Source organism: Osmerus eperlanus, chromosome 5 (assembly GCF_963692335.1).
Source record: "Osmerus eperlanus chromosome 5, fOsmEpe2.1, whole genome shotgun sequence".
NCBI classification, from domain to species: Eukaryota; Metazoa; Chordata; class Actinopteri; order Osmeriformes; family Osmeridae; genus Osmerus; species Osmerus eperlanus.
The window spans coordinates 6,108,335-6,131,591 of record NC_085022.1 but is presented as its reverse complement, the minus strand read 5'-3'; the positions used below and the strand labels follow the sequence as shown (position 1 = coordinate 6,131,591).

At 46.3% G+C, this 23,257-nt stretch overlaps 3 protein-coding genes across 5 annotated transcripts in view; 2 read left to right on the top strand and 1 right to left on the bottom strand.

The window, feature by feature from the left end:
• The window catches only part of si:dkeyp-19e1.3 (USP6 N-terminal-like protein), a 26,200-nt gene extending 20,012 nt beyond the window's left edge, over nucleotides 1-6,188 (top strand). The window contains exons 11-14 of the mRNA XM_062461388.1: nucleotides 614-679; nucleotides 857-956; nucleotides 2,507-2,659; nucleotides 3,112-6,188. Of these exons, the coding sequence (XP_062317372.1) occupies nucleotides 614-679; nucleotides 857-956; nucleotides 2,507-2,659; nucleotides 3,112-4,538 (1,746 nt within the window). The 3' untranslated portion in view covers nucleotides 4,539-6,188. The remainder of the gene's footprint in view (nucleotides 1-613; nucleotides 680-856; nucleotides 957-2,506; nucleotides 2,660-3,111) is intronic.
• A 256-nt stretch (nucleotides 6,189-6,444) lies between these two features.
• Nucleotides 6,445-10,827, bottom strand: uevld (UEV and lactate/malate dehyrogenase domains). 2 transcript variants are annotated; one of them, XM_062461389.1, is made up of 12 exons: nucleotides 10,647-10,824; nucleotides 10,294-10,378; nucleotides 10,137-10,202; nucleotides 9,828-9,991; nucleotides 9,483-9,624; nucleotides 9,237-9,331; nucleotides 8,926-9,031; nucleotides 8,600-8,770; nucleotides 8,170-8,334; nucleotides 7,827-7,917; nucleotides 7,545-7,668; nucleotides 6,445-7,356 (listed from the first exon to the last, which is right to left on the bottom strand). In XM_062461389.1, the coding sequence occupies exons 1-12, from the start codon at nucleotides 10,686-10,688 to the stop codon at nucleotides 7,192-7,194; spliced, it is 1,416 nt and encodes a 471-aa protein (XP_062317373.1). In that variant the 5' UTR covers nucleotides 10,689-10,824; the 3' UTR covers nucleotides 6,445-7,191. The 2 variants fall into 2 exon arrangements, with proteins under 2 accessions (XP_062317373.1, XP_062317374.1); XM_062461390.1 differs by having other exon boundaries at nucleotides 7,224-7,356; nucleotides 7,505-7,668; nucleotides 10,647-10,827.
• A 2,703-nt stretch (nucleotides 10,828-13,530) lies between these two features.
• On the top strand, nucleotides 13,531-22,278 carry fbxl9 (F-box and leucine rich repeat protein). Of its 2 annotated transcripts, XR_009930466.1 has the most exons (11): nucleotides 13,531-13,935; nucleotides 14,102-14,203; nucleotides 14,437-14,751; nucleotides 15,101-15,406; nucleotides 15,714-15,930; nucleotides 19,383-19,537; nucleotides 19,679-19,897; nucleotides 20,063-20,275; nucleotides 20,514-20,731; nucleotides 21,065-21,590; nucleotides 21,818-22,278. XR_009930466.1 is itself a non-coding variant. In XM_062461404.1 (10 exons), the coding sequence occupies exons 1-10, from the start codon at nucleotides 13,879-13,881 to the stop codon at nucleotides 21,231-21,233; spliced, it is 1,971 nt and encodes a 656-aa protein (XP_062317388.1). In that variant the 5' UTR covers nucleotides 13,531-13,878; the 3' UTR covers nucleotides 21,234-22,278. The 2 variants fall into 2 exon arrangements, 1 of the variants encoding a protein (XP_062317388.1); XM_062461404.1 differs by having other exon boundaries at nucleotides 21,065-22,278.
• The last annotated feature ends 979 nt before the right edge of the window (nucleotides 22,279-23,257 follow it).

Below are 23,257 nucleotides of genomic sequence, written 5' to 3'. Positions count from 1 at the left end.
GAGGTGGGCCTGGTAGCTGAGGTGGGCCTGGTAGCTGAGGTGGGCCTGGTAGCTGAGGTGGGCCTGGTACTGTGGAGGGCCTGGTAGCTGAGGTGGGCCTGGTACTGTGGAGGGCCTGGTAGCTGAGGTGGGCCTGGTACTGTGGAGGGCCTGGTAGCTGAGGTGGGCCTGGTAGCTGAGGTGGGCCTGGTAGCTGAGGTGGGCCTGGTAGCTGAGGTGGGCCTGGTAGCTTATTTTGCTGCTGTACTGAATGTACTTGTATGTCACTATGGATAAAATCATTTGATAATTGAATAAAATGTCAAATGCCACAGATGACAATGTATATACGTTTACATTTAGATATACAACAAGTGCAAATAGTGCTATATAATAAAATACTAGAAATGCACAGCTATATGTAAAGGCCTGAGAATACAATGAGTGACTATACAATGAGTGACTAGAGTGTTTACAAACCTTTTCCCTAGCACATAACAGAAATTCCTACCGTCTCATCCAAGTTACAGCATAGAGACGTCATGGTCCAAGGTGTTTGGACCACTGGGAATGATAGAATGGTTAAAATGTTCCTCTAAATCCTTTTCCGTTCTATTGTCTCCCTCTTCTCAAGGACAAGGAGCAGATGTCTACAGGCATTTATACCACCAAGTGGTTCCTGCAGTGTTTCATTGACAGGGTGAGACAGCACTTCTCTGAACCCACCTTTCTTTTGTCATGGAGAAAACATTCTCCTAAACATCTGTGTACTCACGGTTCTTATGTTATGGTCTCTCTGTCTGTCTTTGTCTGTCTGTCTGTCTGTCTTTCTCTCTTTCTTTCTTTCTTTCTGTCTTTTCTTGTGTGGCTGTCCCAGACCCCGTTCACCTTGACGCTGCGTTTGTGGGACATCTACATCCTGGAGGGGGAAAGGGTCCTCACCGCCATGGCCTACACCACCCTCAAACTACACAAGAGTAAGTCCTAACACCACCCTCAAACTACACAAGAGTAAGTCCTAACACCACCCTCAAACTACACAAGAGTAAGTCCTAACACCACCCTCAAACTACACAAGAGTAAGTCCTAACACCACCCTCAAACTACACAAGAGTAAGTCCTAACACCACCCTCAAACTACACAAGAGTAAGTCCTAACACCACCCTCAAACTACACAAGAGTAAGTCCTAACACCACCCTCAAACTACACAAGAGTAAGTCCTAACACCACCCTCAAACTACACAAGAGTAAGTCCTAACACCACCCTCAAACTACACAAGAGTAAGTCCTAACACCACCCTCAAACTACACAAGAGTAAGTCCTAACACCACCCTCAAACTACACAAGAGTAAGTCCTAACACCACCCTCAAACTACACAAGAGTAAGTCCTAACACCACCCTCAAACTACACAAGAGTAAGTCCTAACACCACCCTCAAACTACACAAGAGTAAGTCCTAACACCACCCTCAAACTACACAAGAGTAAGTCCTAACACCACCCTCAAACTACACAAGAGTAAGTCCTAACACCACCCTCAAACTACACAAGAGTAAGTCCTAACACCACCCTCAAACTACACAAGAGTAAGTCCTAACACCACCCTCAAACTACACAAGAGTAAGTCCTAACACCACCCTCAAACTACACAAGAGTAAGTCCTAACACCACCCTCAAACTACACAAGAGTAAATCCTAACACCACCCTCAAACTACACAAGAGTAAGTCCTAACACCACCCTCAAACTACACAAGAGTAAGTCCTAACACCACCCTCAAACTACACAAGAGTAAGTCCTAACACCACCCTCAAACTACACAAGAGTAAGTCCTAACACCACCCTCAAACTACACAAGAGTAAGTCCTAACACCACACCTCAAACTACACAAGAGTAAGTCCTAACACCACCCTCAAACTACACAAGAGTAAGTCCTAACACCACCCTCAAACTACACAAGAGTAAGTCCTAACACCACCCTCAAACTACACAAGAGTAAGTCCTAACACCACCCTCAAACTACACAAGAGTGAGCAGGGTGATGTCATCTTCTGTGCTCCGTAAGTCAGATAAAGCAGTTGTCTGGCCACACGACTGCTTCGTTAGATTACATCACACACACACGGTTGGCTGGCTCTTATCTTCCTCGCTTACATAATGTTGCCGGTTGCTATGGAGAAGAAGGGGAATCCCATCTCCGTATTGGATGCTCTCTATGGAGAGCCTAAGATGATTGGCTGAAGACTCTCAATACATCAGCTTACGTGCAATTTCCTCCCGGAGATCAGTCATTTACTGCTCTGCTCTATTCTGCTCTATTCTTCTCTACTTGTCTCCGCTCTACTCTATCTTACTGTACTTTACTATGTTCTGTTCTAATATACTCTACCTTACTCTGCTATGCTCTGCCCTGCTCTACTCTTAACCTGATGCTTCTCGGTGTTCACCAAATGAACTCCCCGAATGGTCTCTCTTCCCTTGTGTGGCGTCCCTGTGCTGCCTGGCCGTGCTGGGGTGTCACCAGAGCGCCTGCTCAGGCTGCCCATGGAGGACCTGCGGGAGTTCCTGCAGGAGGACCTGGCCGTGTCCTTCCACCTGCCCGACGACGGCGTGGTGGAGCAGCTGCACGCCGCCATGACGGAGCTCCGCAGGATGAGGCTGGACCTCCCACCACCAGGTGGGGCTGTCACATTTGCCGCTGTGTCTCTCTCTCAATCTCTCTCTCGATCTCTCTCTCTCTCTCTTACTTTCTCTCAGTCGTTCTTGCATTCTATTCATTTCACATTTGACCCCCAAGCCACGTACCAGTAGTGCGTGTAGAAAAGTACAGCAGATGATCTGGGGTCAGAAGGGCAGAGTTCTTAAAGTGTTTTGGTGGCCAGAGTCAAGGAACGGTCTGTACAGTGTTGACCAGGCACGTCACAGAGCAAGCACATCTCAGATACCACCTCTGTTGGGACGCGGCCTAGCCCTGCTTCCGAGCCAAGCCAGTCGCTAACTGGCTAGCTATTGAACTGATTGTGGATCGATTTGTCACATACGTCCCCCTATTAGACTGTCTGTCGCGCTCATGCTCTGTAGAGGTTAACACTAAACCCTCTTCACGTCTTTCCTCCCCTCCATTCGTAGCCAAGTCGGACGAGCTGCCCAAGATGCCCCTGGGTGAGGAGAGGCCTGTGCTGCTCATGCCCCTCCAGCCTGAGCCCCCTCCAGAGCCCCAGGACCAGGCCCAGCGCCCAGACACCCTCACCCTGGACCGCAGCCCCTCACCCGAGAAGCCCCAGGACACCGCACAAACCACATCCCCAGATCCAGTTCTAGTGCACAAGCAGGCCCCCACCCCCCCGGAGAGGCCCAAACCGAGCCGAGCCGTCCCCCCTCCTCCACCGCCCAGAGCGGACGACAAGCCCCATGCGGGGGTCGGGGGGGTAAGGGAAGGGGGCGAGAGGTGTCGGGGCGTCCCTGGAGACGGGAGCCGACCTAGGGACGGGGACCACGGCCAGGAAGTCAAGCCTGGAGGTGTGGAGCCCAGGGGACAGCCAGAGGACTGGCCCCCGCCTTACGAGCCCCCTGCCCTGGGTGTTCCTGCGATGCAGCCTGAGGCCGAGGCCCTGGAGCTCCCAGACCTGCCGCCTCCACCTCTCTTTTACGCAGAGGAGGACAGTCTGGCCTCCTTGGACCCTGGGGCACCCTGCCTGGAGACGGGGAGCATTCCGGGGCCGTATCCACCTCACCCCTCTACCTCCCCCCCTGCTCCCTGTCTGGGGCCACAGGTTCGGCCTCTTCGGGTTCCCCTTCCCAGCCAGCGCCCCCCTCCGCCTACATCCCTGGACCTCATTCCAGAGGAGCCCCGACCTTCTGTGCCGCGCCTCCCCCGCGCCGCATCCTCGCCCCCCATGCTGCCCCCCAAGCCCACCAAGTTTCCCGTCGCTCTCTCTGTGCCCATGGCCGTGGGGGACCGACGTCCCTCCAACTCCTCCCAATACGACAACCTCTCTGAGGCTGACGAGGAGGTGGACAGGCTGCTGGAGATGGCTACCACCGTTCCCCAGAGGCCCTCTCTGGCCTGCAGTCCTCAGGAAACAGGCCTACTCCCAACACCCATGCCAATACAGGAGTATGACCCCACAGACTACCCCCTCCCGCCTCCGCCCGTTTACCTCCCTAAACCCGATCTGAGAGCCTTCCCCCCGACCCCCTCTCCTCCGACCCCCTCGTTCTGCGCCCTCCCTGCCCTCCCCCAGGAGCCAGACTGTGAGGAGCAGAACAGCTGGGTCCGGGACTCCATCATCCCCCCTCCTCCTCCCTGCTTTGCCGACAGAATCACCCCATTCCAGTGTGCCCCCCACCTACACACAGACGCGCACAGAGCCACGTCATCCCGCAAGGCCTACCCCCAGCCAGTGTCCAGGGGCCACTCGGCCTACCCAGGGCACGCCCTCCTTCCTGGTTCACCCTCAGGTCAGACTCCAAGGGTCCCGGCCGTTCAGTCCAGCCCAGACTTTTACAGGATGCACACAGGAAGCCATCAACTGCCCAAATCAGTCACCTTCTAGTGCGGAGGTTAGGGACTAGTAGGTGTAGAAGGCTGCGGGCAGGGCCATGGTCCTGGCCGTCGGGGTCAAACTCGACCACTGTTACCTATCATGCGACATTTCTTAAAGAGGCTTGAGTCAAATGGCTTTAAAACGAACCTTTGTCTTCAGGTGGGTCAGAGTTTCATTATTTAGGGTGATTGCATTATTCCAGGCAAGATCCATTAAGCACAGATAAGAAGCATTCGTAACGAATCCAATTGGCTTATTCAAAGTATTTTGACAAGCCTGTTGCTAAATGAAGAACAGGAGCCTGTTTTATGGCCAGTCCCATGTCTGTGTCTTTTCAGGTCTTGTGACCTGATTAAGCTTTTTCATACTTTGTACAAACATTTGATGTGTTCTCGTGTTTTTTTAAGGGCAATTACACTTTTATATATGTTCCATTTAACTTAAATTGAAGGTGGAATTGTTCCCTGGTCCAAACTTTTGTATGCCTCACAAAAGGCAAGGATGTTTGTGTTTGTGTGGGAGTGCTTGGTAGTCATATGTGTGTTTGAATATCAAGATACAACATTAATCTTTTTTCAGTGCTGGTGTGGTAACCCCTTTCAAAATACTGCAGCAATTGAAAAGAATTGTTTCATCATCAAAGCACTTCCTGTCTTTCATGTCCAGCTTCCTGTTACGACAGTGTCTTAACCAATCACAGGTTGGTTCCTCAGTCTTCCCAGCTGTAGGATTTCCTCATCGAACATCGAACTCAAGGGCTTTTCTAGTTAGCATGCAAGCTAAATGTTTGTCAAGCACCAAACGCCTGAAGCTGCTGTTCCTTTAGAACAAAACTGTACTGTGGTTGGCTGTGAGCAGGCTCACACAACTCAGTACCCTGTTACACACTGTTGATAAACACACATGCACACACAACTGTGGCCTGTGTGAAGCCTCTAATAACTTTTGGCATTTAAGTTATTGTTCGAAAGTCTATGTTTATCAGCAGACCAACAATTTGTGTTTGAATTTACCAGCAGCAGGGTCTTGTCTCTCTCTTTCACTCTCTCTTTCATCCATGGTGCAATAGAACCTGTTGTACTGTAAATAGCATGTTTCACAGATATAGGGCTGAGTCCCATCTAAGTGTATATTCATTTGTGTTGGAGTCAGCTGTTTACCCTGTGATTACCTTTTCAACCCCTTCAATAACGTTCTTGAGTTTCAATCTGGTTTGTGTTTGATAGGCATGTGATTTCACAAGCAATAATGTACTGTAAATAATTATATAAAGATTTATATCTGTACGAAGACAAGCTAAACAACACATTGTGGGAGGGAACCTTAGTAGATTTTCAAGAGTCGTACAAAGTAAGGTCACGCTCTTCAAAAGAATTTGAAAACAAACAATGCACAAAATACAGGGAGACTCCAAAGTCCCACTACCAAGCCTGCTGTTGTTCAAAGCAGTGGCACCACCTAGTGGAGAAAGTGAGAACAGACTAACCCTGAAGCTAAAACTGCCTGTCTAGAAAAGGTGCATGTTTAAAACACCAGCATTCACAGAGGGAGGTGTTTTGTATTAATCGGAAGTTGAGCCATACTGTACAGGAAAAAGGATTTTCGGTTGGAAACATTTATAACTGTTGCTGATTTATTAAATTATATACAGACCTACCAGCCATGTATGTTTGGTCCATTTAGTTATTTTCTGTCAGATTTCTTTGCAGTAATGGTGGAAGTATGTGTGGTGAGGTCCAGAGACATGTTGTGTTGGTGTTTAGCTCAGGATGAACAAACAGACATTATCACTATCAGTAGCACATTCAGTTTCTTGTTGTCGGGGTACATCTGGGATGGTTCTTGTCTGTGCCAATCCTCACAGCTAAGACCAATAAGCGAAAAATCCATACATTAAGCAATATTGAGAAAAGTGTTCTATAAAAAATGAACCTTGTCATCTATGTTTCCTTTATTTCTTGTGGAACACAGTTATATCAGTAACAGTAAAATGTCATTTGTTTAATTCCACCTTATTTACAACAGAGGTATGGATATCATTTAAGGCATATATCAGTTAAGGCATATCACACATCAAGGCACTTTTCAAGGCAAAATGCAGGGTTAATAGTGTTTAAGTGCAAACGAAAAGTTTAATATGATTGAACCAGCTGTAACCGTTCACCAGTACCCTGTACTAACTACATATTGAATATTATATTTCTGACAATTCACACTTTTGGTTAAAAGCAGTGTACCACTGGGCTTTCATATATATTAAACATGCATTCTCGATTTACACTGAATATGTTCTATCATCTATCAGTCTGTTACAGCAAGAAGTAGGAGACTTACCTTTCAGTAATGGAGTGTTAAACCGTAAACAGTCTGCATAGAAGCACAATATAAAATACCATTCATGGATGGCATTTGCTAAATATTATGCTACTTTTTAATAAATAATGATTTTAACCATACCATATTTAGCCATAGACAAAGATATATTCAAGTAACATACTCAACCATACCTAATATGCAAACTACTGGTTGACGAAGCACTTATAATAAAGTCTACATCTGTTCCCACCCAAGCCAGACTGATAAACTAACATCATTAAACTATCTTCTCTGCATGCTGGTTGGCTGGTAGTCCTGTCAGCAGGCAGATTCGAAGGAAATGACATCATATCTTGAGCTGTGCCATGAGGTTGGAGAGGGAGGCTGTGCTGTCCCTCAGCTTGGCGTCTTCATCCTGAGCCAAAGACACGCCAGCGAGCCTGGTGGAGCCGGACGCTCCCAGAACACAGGGAAGACTGAGGAACACCTCCGACCCTAAACCGCCCCAGCCCTGAGACACACACACACACACACAGTTAACTGGTGCTCTATGCTCTAAACCTCTACCCCTGTGTATACCTGTGTCAGGGTAGGCTTACAGTGAGGGTAGTGGTTAGATTTAATGGTTAGCGTGTTTGAGCTAAGAAGCTATGGCATACCTGTGCTGGGTTAGAGTTAAGGTTAGGTATAGTTTGGTACCTGTGCCAGTGTAGACACAGAATGGGCCTTCTTCCGGTTCATCAGGATACTGTAGGTGATGTCAGCCAGGGACAGACCCATGGACCAGGACCGCTGGCCCCGACCTCTTAGCAACTCCACAGCCCTGAGCACAACATACAGCAGCATTAGGACACCATTTTGGATCGAGTTCTCCCTTATTTTTATCAATCAAGGCAAACAACCCCTATAGGGTGCCATTTTATGTCAAACAGGAGCAGATTTATCTTAGTGGCATAAGAGTAGGGAGGTCTGAGATTGTACCTGTCTAGGACTGGTTTTAAGGCGTTGGACCTTGGAGCAATCTCTGGATGCTGGCTTGCCCCTGTCTGTCCAATGTTACTCAGCACAGCCACTGCAACACAGCAAACAACAATGAAGTATCCATGGCTTTCATATGAGCAGCTCTCACCTATAATAATATTCATGTGTTCATTTAGCAGATGCAACATACAGTACAGGGGCACATTTGAACCTGAAACCGTCTTGATCTGCAGTCAAGTACTCTAACCACTAAGCTATGCCCTCCCCTATAGACATGGGGTGGAGACAAACAAGGTCCAGTCAGAACGCCAAAGTACAGCTGGTCTTTTACGCTCCTTCTCACCTTTGTTGTCCGAGAGCTCGCCAATGACCCAGGCCTGCTTGTGTGTGTTCAGACTGATGTCCAGGATATGGCTGAGACGTTCAGAATCCAGGTTACACCCTGCTCCAATCACGTGCGTTGGGGGTAGTCCGCTCTGCCTCCACGCCACATGGGTCATGATGTCCACTAGCGAGGGGGCAGGATTTGACCTCAGTTGTACACGTAACAGGGTACATCCATACAGGATTTGGAAGTCTTTCCAATAATGGTAAGACATGAAGAGCTGTATGGTGATACCATTTTTGGGGTGTGTGTGCAGGTGTGCGAAATGTGGAGATGATGTTTATGTGCCTGTAACATGTCAAAGCTGAGAACATTTCAGCTCCTTATACATTTAATTTAATTTCACTGTATGTCATTTGTCTAAAAAAGTGTGTGTGTGTTTTGTGACCTGGCTGGGAGGCGATGAGAAGGACAGCGTTTGGGCAGAGCCGGGCCAGGCTGGGTATGATGCTCCGGTACAGGTCCACGTTAGTCTGGACCACACTCACATACGACTGCTCATCACTCCAGGCGTTGGCGGTTACCACGACAACCCTGGAGCCTGCTGAGGCAGAGAGATCTGCAGGTATAAAATAAAAAAGGTTAAAAGGTCACATGGATCACATTGAATAAGTTGTATCCATATTTTTTACATTATTCCTTCAAATCCACTGTAATATCAGACATATCCCAGGTTTAAGCTGAAACCATGATCCAGTCTTACAGATGTTATACCTTTGGAAACCTCCACCTTTGGCAAGTTGAAGATTCCCAGGTCCATGGTGCCACCTTTAGTAGAGCTCTCTGCTATGTCAACAAAAACGAGCTTGTCCACGTTCCCCTGTGCGATAGAGGAAGAACAGAACATCAACGAAATAGAAGACAGCCATGGATGCTTGTTCTAACATCGAACAAACTGGGTATAGCTCAGTGGTAAAGGGTTTCACTGCAGATCATCAACCGTATATCGCATTGGATAAAAGGGTCTGCTAAATGAACACATTATCTGAAGGAAGAAAAAAAAAAACACGGGGAGGGTGACAGACCTTTGCCAGAATGCTCATCACGGAAGCCATTCCTAGGTCGCCTCCCCCAATGACAGAGACTTTGTTGATTGGTTGATCATTGTGTTGTACTCCAGCTGCAATCAAAAGCAAATTGATAAATGAATGTGAATTTTGTATTGTATGATATTACTTTATGTATATATTCTTTGGATAAAATAATCTGCTAAATGAATACAATTAAAATGTCTATGTGTGTTGTTAATAATGGAGATAATGGAAGCCCACCACTGTTGACTTTGAGGTTGGATACGAAGCCTAACAGGTCATTGGGGTCTCTGCTCTCTCCTGAGGGTTTGGTCGCCAACGGAGGCTCATCTTCAAACTTTGAGGTCATCTCAGCCAGAAGGCCAACCACAGAGGATCTGGGCTGGAGGAGGGAGGAGAGAGGGAATAGGAGAGAGGAGTGAGGGGGGAACGTAGACATGAACTATTGATGAATACTAATAAAGAAAAGAGAGGATAGTACATAGTACATCATCATGTCACATGATCTCTCAATCTTGATCTTTGACCACCAACCCCCCCACCCCACCCCCTATTCTCCATCTATTCCTCCATCCCCAGCCTTACGTGGTCCCAGTTGTGGAGGCCGGGCAGGTGTATGCGTCCCTGGGCGTCCACGTGCTTCCCCTCCCTGATGACCATGCTGGAGGTGGGCCTCATCAGACAGATGGGGGGTGTGAAGGGGAAGGAGTCCATGAGCCACAGCTGAATAGGCAGGTTGTACGAGCGGCCTGGATTGACAAAATACACATATAGCTAGCTCTGTCCTTTAAAGTGCTCAATAGACATATAAGCAGAAGACTTATTCATCTGAGATGGGCCATTCAGAGGACAGAGGCCAGGCATGCAGTACATGTATTATTGCTTCTTAATTACCTTCATACTTGACGGGGACGGTGCCTATCAACTTCAGCAGGTCTTTTTGGGATCCGTCGCTGAAAGCTTGAAAGAAATATATATTAATCAACAGAAACAATATGCATTCTGTTGAACAACAGTGGTGTAGCTATAAAGATTATACAGACAATCTTACTGTATGTTCCAGTTACAGGATTTATACGGGGGTGAATTCGATGTAGTTTCTGTAGCTCCTCAATGGCAACATCCCGGAATTTGTACTGATACCAGATTAATTGAGAAAATTAGACAGCACAAGCTAGTGAATACATGCAGGACACATGAAAGCTTGCTAAGCATTAAGACGATTGTGTTGGCATCAAACACAAGGCAAAACTGGTTTATCCGGCAAAATTACCGGTCTGTGTCACAAGCTTTATACCAGCAATGTAGCAGGACTACGTTGAACGTAAGATACCATTATAAATTCATAACTAGCTAGCTCTAGTAGGCATTCAAACTAAGCCTCCATTCATAAATATCACAAACCTTCGACAGTATTCTCTGTATTTCCTCCAAGCTAAGATCCATGGTTTACCATCTACTCGTTAGCTAGTGATGAACTTCTCAATGCCTTCCAACCACTAAACTTTCAAGCAACAAAATATAAACTTCCGCAAAGGAGGGAAAGAGAGGCGTGTCTCACAGGCACGGGGTTGCGTGCCACTTCGGTGACACAGACACACACACAACCACACATATGGAAGCAAATTGTTACCAAAATTCAAATGAAAATGCATTTCCAGAAATGCATTTGCATTTTAAGAATGTGGCTGCATTATTTGACTCATAAATGAAATTAGTAATCAATCATCCTATTTGCATTTTAATTTTCTTCTTCAAGAGTGCTCAATCTTTCACTTAATTAAAATGAAAAAGAAATAGACATTTGAGATTTAATTTTCAAAACATGCCCCAGCAAATAGATACCAAAATTCAATTTGAAATGTAAAATTTGAAAATTAAAATGCATTTCCAGAAATGCATTTTCATTTTCAGAACGTGGCTGCAAAATCGTGACCACAATTCAAATTCAAATGCATTTCCAGAAATGCATTTTCATTTTCAGAACGTGGCTGCAAAATCGTGACCACAATTCAAATTCAAATGCATTTCCAGAAATGCATTTTCATTTTCAAGAACGTGGCTGCAAAATCGTGACCACAATTCAAATTCAAATGCATTTCCAGAAATGCATTTTCATTTTAAGAACGTGGCTGTAAAATCGTGACCACAATTCAAATTCAAATGCATTTGCAGAAATAGCAAATAGTAGCCGCTCTTCTTCAGCTCCCTGCTGACCGAGCTACCCATCTTGTTCGGTAGGGAGCGGTGTGCACATCTGCATTGCGGGAAATTGATTGAATTGCCGGGTCTTTAGAGGACGCATCACAGACTGAGCAACTTGATGTCAAACAATGAATAAAACAGTGGCAGAGCTACTATTAATGTGTAAATCTGTGACGGCAGAGTATGCAGCCAAGCTCTCTATGACTTGTTCTACTCGGTCACGGGCATCAGACTCAGATATATTATTAGATTCTACCTGTTCAGCTAATTCTAACAGTGTTTGCACAATTTGAGGGAGCGCCATGGTCTGTGATGCGTCCTCTAAAGCAGCGGTCCCCAACATTTTTTGCGTCACGGACCGCTTTCATGTAAGACATATTTTCACGGACCGGCAGAACGGACTTGGAGGAAAGATAGGCCCTGGACAGCTACGCTGCTAATGCATGTACATTCTGGGTTTGATGTGATCCTAGTTAGTGACTTCCACACCTAGTTTAGCTGATTTAAGCGAAAAATAGTTTTTGGAGTTTTATGTAAAATAAACAGCCGTTTTTTCAATTGACCCATCTTTACGTTTCTTAGCCTGGTTTTCCATCGTTATATTGTTACTAGCTAGCTTTCGATGTGTCAGTCCCACTGTTGTGTGTGACTATAAGCTACGACAGTGACACCCGAAGTGCGTTCCTTATATTCAGTTCAGGCCTATTCCAAAATGTTGTTGATTGCTGTCACGGCAGAAAATCCCGCTTGATGTTGGAAATGGAAGCAGGGTTTTCAGTGCTTTAGTGGCGATCTCAGGATAGCCTTCATCCAAAACACCGATAGAGTTGTTGTCTCAAACAGGCTTCATTGAGTGGTAACTATCACTTGTCATGTGTCAAGAGTAAGAGACGCGCATGATACCGTTCAATAAAGCCCACAAACTTGCTAAAAAATGAGTAAACACACGTCTTTGCAGAGCTTTTTTGCTCAGGGGAAAAGGCCCGCGGAGAAGGAGAGAATCAGGTCATTTTTCAGAATAAAACGTCTTTCAGACTCTGATAATCAATTAAAAGGAAATAATGTTATTAATTCTTTTTTGTGCGGCCCGGTACGAAATGACTCACGGACCGGTACCGGTCCGCGGACCGGTGGGCACCGGTTGGGGAACGCTGCTCTAAAGACCCGGCAATTCAATCAATTTCCCGGCACATTTGCAATGTAATGCAATGCAGATGTGCACACCGCCCCCTACCGAACAAGATGGATAGCTCGGTCAGCAGGGAGTTGAAGAAGAGCGGCTACTGACGTCACTCTGCTGCGCCGCTCAGAATGCTTTTTCGTTCATTTTGCATTTCTGCAAATGCATTTGAATTTGAATTGTGGTCACGATTTTACAGCCACGTTCTTAAAATGAAAATGCATTTCTGGAAATGCATTTGAATTTGAATTTTGGTCACGATTTTGCAGCCACGTTCTTAAAATGAAAATGCATTTCTGGAAATGCATTTGAATTTGAATTGTGGTCACGATTTTGCAGCCACGTTCTTGAAAATGAAAATGCATTTCTGGAAATGCATTTGAATTTGAATTGTGGTCACGATTTTGCAGCCATGTTCTGAAAATGAAAATGCATTTCTGGAAATGCATTTTAATTTTCAAATTTTACATTTCAAATTGAATTTTGGTATCTATTTGCTGGGGCATGTTTTGAAAATTAAATCTCAAATGTCTATTTCTTTTTCATTTTAATTAAGTGAAAGATTGAGCACTCTTGAAGAAGAAAATTAAAATGCAAATAGGATGATTGATTACTAATTTCATTTATGAGTCAAATAACGCAGCCACATTCTTAAAATGCAAATGCATTTCTGGAAATGCATTTGCATTTGCATTTTGGTAACGATTTGCTTCCATACACACACAGGTCACCTGTGACGAGTGTGTTTACGTATGCTCCTATGCCACTTGGAGGCGACTTGGTCCATGTCCAAACGTACAGGTATCCATGCCGTTTAAATGGAGGGTTTTAGACTCCCGAAAAGTGGATTATGCTTTTCTATTTGGCAACCCAGAGTTTGTTGCCATCTAGTCCCGGTCAGCTGACTGACTGTAGTCTATTTATTAATCCGCTATTTCGCAGCATATCCATCACTAACCACTAGATGTAGTTTAGAAATGAATAACGGGATTTCAGAGGGACAAAGAATACAGTCTAACGCTCAGTTTATCTGTTTAATCAGCTAAACAAAATTATGGTATCTTGAAAGATTTTGGAAACAGCTGTAGTTACTGTGCAGTCGTACTAAACTAAAGCTATAGCCTATAGATAGCCCTAACCTCTTACTAACTAACTAGCTAGCTAGCTACCAGTCTAACGTTGTAAATGCTGATAGTTAGCTAAATTAGGTTGCACTAATGATGTCAAGTGGAAACCGCAAGGTTTGAGGCTATGGATATGACTGGGACGAGTGGAATAACCATGGAGACGCCCGAACTACCTATCGAGGTAAGATCGTAATAAAACCTAGAACCCAGTTATGTATGTAACTAGGATCATTCGTAAGTCTGTTGTATAAGAGTGCAGCAGTGTGGTTGACTGTCTGGAGCTAGTTTAGTGGCTAAAGCTAGCACCTGCTAGCTAGCTATGGTCGTAATTAATTTGTTCTTATCAGATCACCACCTACATCCTGAGTTTCCTGCATGTGTCAGACAGAAAGGAGGCATCTCTGGTCTGCAGGAGCTGGTATGATGCTAGCCAGGACCATCGCTTCCAGGTAATCTATTTACCCACATCCCACCAACCCACCTTCCTCATCCTGAATGCCTTATTTTTTAGGTAGGGATCCCTACCTAAAGAATGAATTCAAACCTACCAACTTCCTGTCTGCATTATCTGAAAGTTGAGGAGCTAGATATGTGACAGTACCCTATTTTATGATCCTCACCTTGATATCATCAAATGACTCTTTCGGAGGATTCAGTTTCATATTTCTCCATGCCCCTACAGAGGAACCAGACCTTCAAGTTTCCAGCCTCCACCTCGTCTTTGGATCTGATCCGTGGCCTGGGAAGACTCTCCTGCTGCAGCCTGGTGATCAGTCACCTGGATGGGTCCAGTTTGTCCCGGGCTGTGCTTCTGGAGGTGGGGCTCCACCTGGGCTCTCGGCTGGAGAGCCTGGCCCTGCCAGGGAGCAGTGTGACAGAGGCCTCCCTCCTGGCCCTGCTCCCCCACCTAACCTCCCTGCGCAGGCTGGACCTCCGGGGCCTGGACAGCCTCTTCATGTCGGGGGCCTTCCTCTCCCGGGACGAGCAACGCCAGCAGGTGAGGACGAGAAGGAGGTGGATGGTGTTGAGTATTGGTGGTGTTGGGGGGTGGTGATTAGGAAGAGGAGTAGATGGTGGTGAGGATAAGGAGGGAGTGGGGGGGGTGAGGAGGAGGAGGGGTTGTGGTTATGAAAATGATGATTCCCGTATTACCCATATTTGGTGGGGCAGAACAATTAAAGAATGTTTTTATTCAGCAGACCCTTTTATCCAAAGCGACTTGCAGGTGCCTCACTCACAGTTGAATGTGTGACCTCATGATCTGCAGTCAAATGCAGATTCCCTACTGACTTGCTTCACTCCCACAAACTCAAAACTCACAGCCTACGGTCTGTGTGTTCCTCCAGGTGCGCGTGGCCCTGGCAGGCCTGGAAGAACTGGACCTGTCAGATCTCCGTTACCTCTCGGACCTCACCTTCAACCGCCTGACAGGCTGCACTCCTAAGCTGCACCGCCTCTCGCTGGCTGGGTGCCACATTGCCTTCGAGTTTGACCCGTACCGCGGCTGCCCCGTGGGTGTTGTCCAGGACTCGTCGGCTCTGCTGTCCCTGAGGAATCTGCGGAAGCTGCTTCTGGAACAGTCCTCCACCATGAGGGGCCTGGACCTCAGTCGCACCTCCATCACGCCTGAGTCCCTGCGCTCAGTCGCCAAGGTAAGACACCAACACTCAATGTTGAAAATGTATGTCCAAGAAATACATTTCATTCATGTAGCAGCTGCTTTTATCCGAAGCAACTCATAAAAAAATTGTACGTGAAATAAAATAGAAATGCTCTTTGTTGACTCAACTAGGTAAATAAAGGTTAGTAAACATTGGAGTGGGATCCCGTTGGCCTCCATATGCCAGTACAGGAACCAGTTACTTTTACCAAAGTTTTACCAAGACCATAAACCAACAAGAAGTTGTGCCCTCCCCTCTTCCCCCTCTCTTCTTCCCCCACCTCCCTGCCTTCCGACAGGTGGAGGGCCTGAGGTTGCAGGAGCTGTGTTTGCGGGGCTGTAAGGAGCTAACTGACTACTCTGTGGAGGTTCTATGTAAGCACCAGCCGGGCCTCAGCAGTCTGGACCTGAGCGCCTGTACTGAGCTGACAAGCAGGGCGGTGCTAGCCGTCAGCCTGGGCCTTCCGAACCTCAGGAGCCTCTCTCTGTCCAGAGACTGGAGGATTACTGACAAAGGTCTGTACACAGACATCCGGAAACTGTCCCTCGTCTTCCTCAATGTCGTGACGAGTAGACTGGACGGATCCATGTTCCGAGTCATCAAACCTGGTTATAGTCATCAATCTGGGTCTTGATCTCAAAACAAGGATCTCGTCAATAACATTTAATGTATTATGGTTCTCTGTAACCCCAGGTGCATTTACCACTCTGGGCCCGATATTGCACCCAGTGCAATTGACTTTGTCAATGACGCAAGTATCATTCCTAGTTTGCACTCGACGCAAAGCGGACTTTTCCCTCCACAGACGCACGTCGAAATGACCTTGCGCTCCCGTGGGCGGTTCAGCGAAAAAGGAGGCGTGTTCCGGCGCAAACGTTCCCTGGTGCTATTTTGCAGTTTCCGAAAAACAATTCCGCCACTGACCAGGAAAAACGTGGTCTAAAGTCAATGGCGCATTATTCAGATGCTATTTTAAGGGCGCAAGCTTGGTCCTTGCACACTGCTGGCGAGGCCAGGGTCTTCTTTCTGCAAAGCTACGTTACATTGTTTTGATTTATGGCGTGTTACATTTCTTCAATGATTATAAAAAGATTTTTATGAGAAATCTCTATGTATGTGAACATGATTTGTAACAATTGTGGCAATTTTCTCCCACGCCTGTTTAACCGAAGCTAATTTGGGTGGGTTTCTTCTCCCATCTCCATCAGAATCAGAATTCGGTTTATTCGCCATGTAGCCTATGTTACACAAACACGGAATTTACTGTGGCAGGAAGGTGCAAACAATAAACATATACGGGTCTTAAATTAAGTAAAAAAGTACAATAGTTAAACTAATTCCAAGAACTAAACAATTTAAAAAATAAAATATAGGGTAGGCTATATAAAAATAAGAATTTGAATGAGCAGCATGAGCGGGCAATTTCGTGCAATGAGAAAACTGCTCTGCCTTTCCCATACACTGTCACTTATCTACAGTTAGGTCCATAAATATTTGGACATTGACACAATTTTCATCATTTTGGCTCTGTATACCACCACAATGGATTTGAAATGAAACAATCAAGATGTGCTTTAAGTGCAGACTTTAAGCTTTAATTTCAGGGTATTTACATCCAAATCAGGTGAACGGTGTAAGAATTACAACACATTTTATATGTGGCCCCCCCCCTTTTTAAGGGACCAAAAATAATTGGACAAACTAACATAATCATAAATCTAATTGTCACTTTTAATACTTGGTTGCAAATCCTTTGCATTCAATGACAGCCCGAAGTCTGGAACCCATAGACATCACCAGACGCTGGGTTTCGTCCCTGGTGATGCTCTGCCAGGCCTCTACTGCAACTGTCTTCAGTTCCTGCTTGTTCTTGGGGCATTTTCCCTTCAGTTTTGTCTTTAGCAAGTGAAATGCATGCTCAATTGGATTTAGGTCAGGTGATTGACTTGGCCATTGCAGAACATTCCACTTCTTTGCCTTAAAAAACTCTTTGGTTGCTTTCGCAGTATACTTCGGGTCATTGTCCATCTGCACTGTGAAGCGCCGTCCTATGAGTTCTGAAGCATTTGGCTGAATCTGGGCAGATAATATTGCCCGAAACACTTCAGAATTCATCCTACTGCTTTTGTCAGCAGTCACATCATCGATAAATACAAGGGAACCAGTTCCATTGGCAGCCATACATGCCCACGCCATAACACTACCTCCACCATGCTTCACTGATGAGGTGGTATGCTTTGGATCATGAGCAGTTCCTTCCCTTCTCCATACTCTTCTCTTCCCATCATTCTGGTACAAGTTGATCTTGGTCTCATCTGTCCATAGGATGTTGTTCCAGAACTGTACAGGCTCTTTTAGATGTTTTTTGGCAAACTCTAATCTGGTCTTCCTGTTTTTGAGACTCACCAATGGTTTACATCTTGTGGTGAACCCTCTGTATTTACTCTGGTGAAGTCTTCTCTTAATTGTTGACTTTGACACAGATACGCCTACCTCCTGGAGAGTGTTCTTGATCTGGCCAACTGTTGTGAAGGGGTTTTTCTTCACCAGGGAAAGAATTATTTTGTCATCCACCACAGTTGTTTTCCGTGGTCTTCCGGGTCTTTTGGTGTTGCTGAGCTCACCAGTGCGTTCTTTCTTTTTAAGAATGTACCAAACAGTTGATTTGGCCACACCTAATGTTTTTGCTATCTCTCTGATAGGTTTGTTTTGATTTTACAGCCTAACGATGGCTTGCTTCACTGATGGTGACAGCTCTTTGGACTTCATATTGAGAGTTGACAGCAACAGATTCCAAACACAAATACCATACTTGAAATGAACTCTAGACCTTTTATCTGCTCCTTGTCAATGAAATAACGAACTCCCATGAAGGAATAACATACACCTGGCCATGGAACAGCTGAGCAGCCAATTGTCCAATTACTTTTGGTCCCTTAAAAAGGGGGGGGCCACATATCAAATGTGTTGTAATTCCTACACCGTTCACCTGATTTGGATGTAAATACCCTGAAATTAAAGCTGAAAGTCTTCACTTAAAGCATATCTTGATTGTTTCATTTCAAATCCATTGTGGTGGTATACAGAGCCAAAATGATGAAAATTGTGTCAATGTCCAAATATTTATGGACCTAACTGTATCTGTTACGGCCCTGACTAGAACGTCGGTCTCCTTGGCTGTGAACTGCTCCTGGCGTGCGCCTGGCAAATCCGCCGTTATAATAGCAATCCGCCATGGAACAAGCGCTGCTCTTAAAGGGAATGTGAGATGACGCTCTGATTGGTTTATTGCACGTTACGCCCAAACCACACCCATTAGTAATGTAGCTACTTCGGACCTACCCATTTTAGATTTGCGCCAGGCGCAGTCATTTATCCCACCGGCAAAATAGCAACCGAGTCCCGCCCACAAAGTTACTTGTGCTTTGCGTTTTGATACTTGCGTTTCAGATCGTCAAAATAGGGGGGTCTGTGTTGAACATAGGCCCTCAACCATAGAATAGAATACATAGACCTTACACCTGTTGTCCAGCAGTCAAATATTCCACCATTGGCCAATACCCACACCCACATTACAAATAATACAAATGTACCAGGGTTTCCCGCAGCACTTTGCTGTTAAGGCGGCCACCTTAGCAACACACGCCTGCCGCCTTAACTACGTTGTCAAAAAACAAACACAATTATTTGTATTTATTTTTAATTAGCGATATTCGCCGTGTTTCCGCCATTTTCTCCGCCAGTTTTCTCCCTTTCATTCCAACGGCAGTCTCCCTTCTAGAGAACTTCATTTTTGGAGGAGAACTTCATTTCTCCCCCCCCCCCCCCGGTCCATCGGCAAATCTCACCCTACCACCTTGACTAACACATTTTCTGCAGGAAACCCTGTGTACCATACATAGTATAGACCATAGGAACAATATATACGTACAATACCATACTCTGTTTGTACTGCCTCCCCCTCCAGGTCTGGCCGACCTGGTGTCCCTCCCTGAGCTGAAGAGTCTGGACCTGTCTGAGTGTCTGCATGTCAGCGGAGCTGAGATGGTGAAGGGTCTGTCTGGACCAGGCCCTCGAGCAGGCCTGGAGACCCTCATCTTCAAGAGCTGCACCTACATACGGGTATGCTGCTAGCTAGCCTGTCTATCTGCCTGCCTGTGTGCCCCTCTGCCTGTCTCTCTCTGAGACTCCATCTCCATCAATCCCAGGTTCCTCATCCTTCTCTTCTCTCTTTCCATATTCTCTCCGCCTGCTCCCTGACAGGACCTGACGGTCTACCCCTTGGCTCAGCTGCTGGGCGCCAGTCTGCGTGAGCTGGACCTGAGCTCCTGCGTGTACCTGACCGACCTGAGCGTGCGCGCCATCGCCACCTACCTGCAGGGGCTGGTGGTGCTGCGTCTGGGCTGGTGCAAGGAGATCAGCGACTGGGGCCTGCTCGGCATAGTGGAGCCCACCAAGGAGTGTGAACCTGCTCAGGAGATTGTGAGTGGGGGGGGTGGGTGGGGTTTGTTAATGACTGGATGCAATCATTTGCAATATACTCCACCCTGACTCCTGTGTCTTCTCATCCTCTATCCTACTCTCTCCCCTCCCATTCTGCTCCACGACACCTCCCCCTCCTCCATTTCTCCTCCACTCCCCACCCAGGAGGACAAGGACCCCAAGTTCACCAGGACGTTCGGGAACATGGGCTTCTTCCGGCCCCCGACCCTCCTCTTCCAGGAGAAACCTCGGCTGGTGACGGAGGAGGACCTGAGGGTGTTCAGGGAGCAGGAGGGGGCTTCTCTCCTGGCCCTCCACTCCCTCCAGGAGCTGGACCTCTCAGCCTGCTCCAAGCTGACCGATAGCAGCATCACACAGGTGGGCGGCTGGATGTGCTGGTGGTCTTAGCCCTGAACTCAGATGAACTCAGACTAGCGTAGGTGATGGACTTCACTGAAGGCACCATCATTGTTGGTTGAACTTTCCAGGAACCGACTTGAAAACGCTTCTGTAGACAGTGACAGCTGCTGTGATCATTAGCTCTAACACTGAACTGTACCAGTCCCTGTGCTCTACCACTGAGCTATACTCAACCCCATGTTGTTGTGGCCTCTAGGTGATTCGCTACCCTGACCTCCAGCGCCTGTCCCTGTCCATGCTCCCTGAGATCAGTGATGCCACCCTGGTGTCTGTGGCCTGGCACTGCCGCAGCCTCACCAGCCTGGCTCTCAGCCACTGCCCCCGGATCAGCGACCATGGCATCGCCCGCGCTGCGCCACACCTCAGCAGGCTGCAGCACCTCTACCTGTCCTGCTGCGATGCCGTCACCGACAGGTCAGACTGGACGTATGATAGAGATTGTAAAGTAGATAGAATACATATAGATTATACAGTACAAAGAATACATATACAGTAGATATGTATATATAAGCAACAGTTACTGTATATGGAAATTAGATTAACTCACCGTTGGTCCTAAACTAGGTATGACCCTGGCTTGAACTGCTGTGACTGAAAAAAAAGTGCTTCTGAATTTAACACCCAGGCTCTTAAAATTAACTTGAAGTGATTGTGGTTGACTGATGTTTCTAGCTTGAAAACTATATTAGAGATCAACTTTGACTTGACAGTGTGATTTAAATCTGAACCTGTGAATTGTGTCTCCAGGTCTCTCTCTGTCCTAGCTCAACACTGTAAGAGACTCCGCACGCTGGACATCTCCATGTGCAAGGATATCTCCATAACAACTGTGGACCTCCTCCAATCACAGTTGCCCTTCCTAGAGAACGTCCACTGCCGCTTTGTGGGCGGGGCGGACCTGACTCTCACCCTGTGATTGGTTGATTGTCTAACTGGTTTTACCGAAGGAAAATTGCTGCTAGAATCATCTCATTTCAGTGATCCGCACTGACACCGCTCGTCTTTTAAGTGGTGGTGTGTGTGAATGCTTGCACATGTGTGTGTGCGTATATATGCAGGCAGGATCCAGCAGTCACACTTCCAGACTTAATCCAACCCCTACAGCTAAATATCACCTTACTGTACAATGCAGACAGATTACATTCCAACATATTCTTTCTATCTAAAGGGACCTCTGCTACTGGGATAGGTCTGGGCCCTAGCTCCTAGATGTGACAAAGGTTGGATAGGTATAAGTGAGGTAACACACGTTCCATAGCAGGGGGCTAGGGCAGTGGTTATAATCCCTGGTCCTCAGGGACCCCCCTGTCCTGCATGTTCTAGATCAGGGGTGTCAAATCCTGGTCCTCAGGGGCCGCTGTCTTGTACGTTTTAGACGTTTCCCCGATCCAGCACACCTGATTCAAATGAATGATCGTTATCAGGCTTCTACAGAGCTTGATCATGATCCATTCATTTGAATCAGGTGTGTTGGAGCAGGGAAACATCTCAACCATGCAGGACAGGGGAGTCCCTGAGGACCAGGGTTGAGAACCACCAGGCTAGGGGGACAGTCCATCTTGCTTGTGGCTGTTCACATCCAGCCAGACCCACAGAGGAAGTCCCAGCCAAGGCTGCGAGCGAGGGATGGAGGGAGGGATGGAGGGGCTGAAAGGGACCAAGAGAGCAGGCCCCACCCTCTCACTGCCCACAAGCGCACACACACGGGAGAGGGGGGAGGGGGGGGCAGAGTATGTGCTGTCAAGTTGCAAACAGGACTATGCTATTAAAATCATTATAATAAGTCTTAATACATATTTATTTAAGTATTTGGCCATATATTTGTGATGGCCCTGAATAATTTTGTACCAATTTTAAAATAAGAAGACAGAGGCTCATATGCTGATTGTTGAATTTGAAAAAAAGTGATAATGTGTACCAAATGTAATTTTATCAATAAATGTAAAGCATCTGACCTTGCAGACTTGTCTTGTGGATTTTTTTCACTGTAAGTAAACACAACAGATGACAGCTGTTTTCTGTATGTAAATCGTATCATCTTTATTCATGTCAACCATAGCTCATTTACATTTAGTCATTTAGCAGACGCTCTTATCCAGAGCGACTTACAGTAAGTACAGGGACATTCCCCCCGAGGCAAGTAGGGCGAAGTGCCTTGCCCAATGACACAACGTCGTTTGGCACAGCCGAGAATCGAACCAACAACCTTCTGATTAATAGCCCGACTCCCTAACCGCTCAGCCATCTGACCCCCTCATTAAGCCGCAAGGCTAAAATGCACATGAGTGTGTGTTGCATCAGAAACACAGTGCAGTAATCTGAACTTTTATATTACTCACTGGTCTAGGGAGATAAATAAAGAATTCACTGGCCACAGGAGTTTAGGATTGTAATCATCATATAAAAATGATTATCATACATTTCCTTTTCCCGCTATTAAGATTATGAAAATGAATGTAAAAGTGAGCTTTTTTTTGCTACTGTTAGACAGTAGTGTGATATTAGGTCAGTCAGGATCACTTGCTCTCGTACCATACATCAACAAACATGGAATACATGCAGACCATAATAAGCATATCTTGGACAAACAAGCATGCTGGGTTTACATATCAAGTACAGTATAGCTATGATGCCTTAATAGGCTATGTATTATTTATATAATGCTGTATTTATTCTCCTCATAGTTACGGCTATGGCTAAGAAGCCTAACACACACTCACTTAGGTGCATTCTTTAAGGGTAAAAACCACTGATCAAACACACATTCACATCTACAATCATGACCATGGCTAATTGTACCTCTACAACGCTCACACCCATAAAAGCACAAAGTCCAGTGGCTCTGACGGAAGCTTCTGGTTGTTTGCTAAGCTGTCACACCCAGGCAACCTCTCTTAATAAAGACTATAAAAGATTCATCATGACATCAAAGCCCAACTT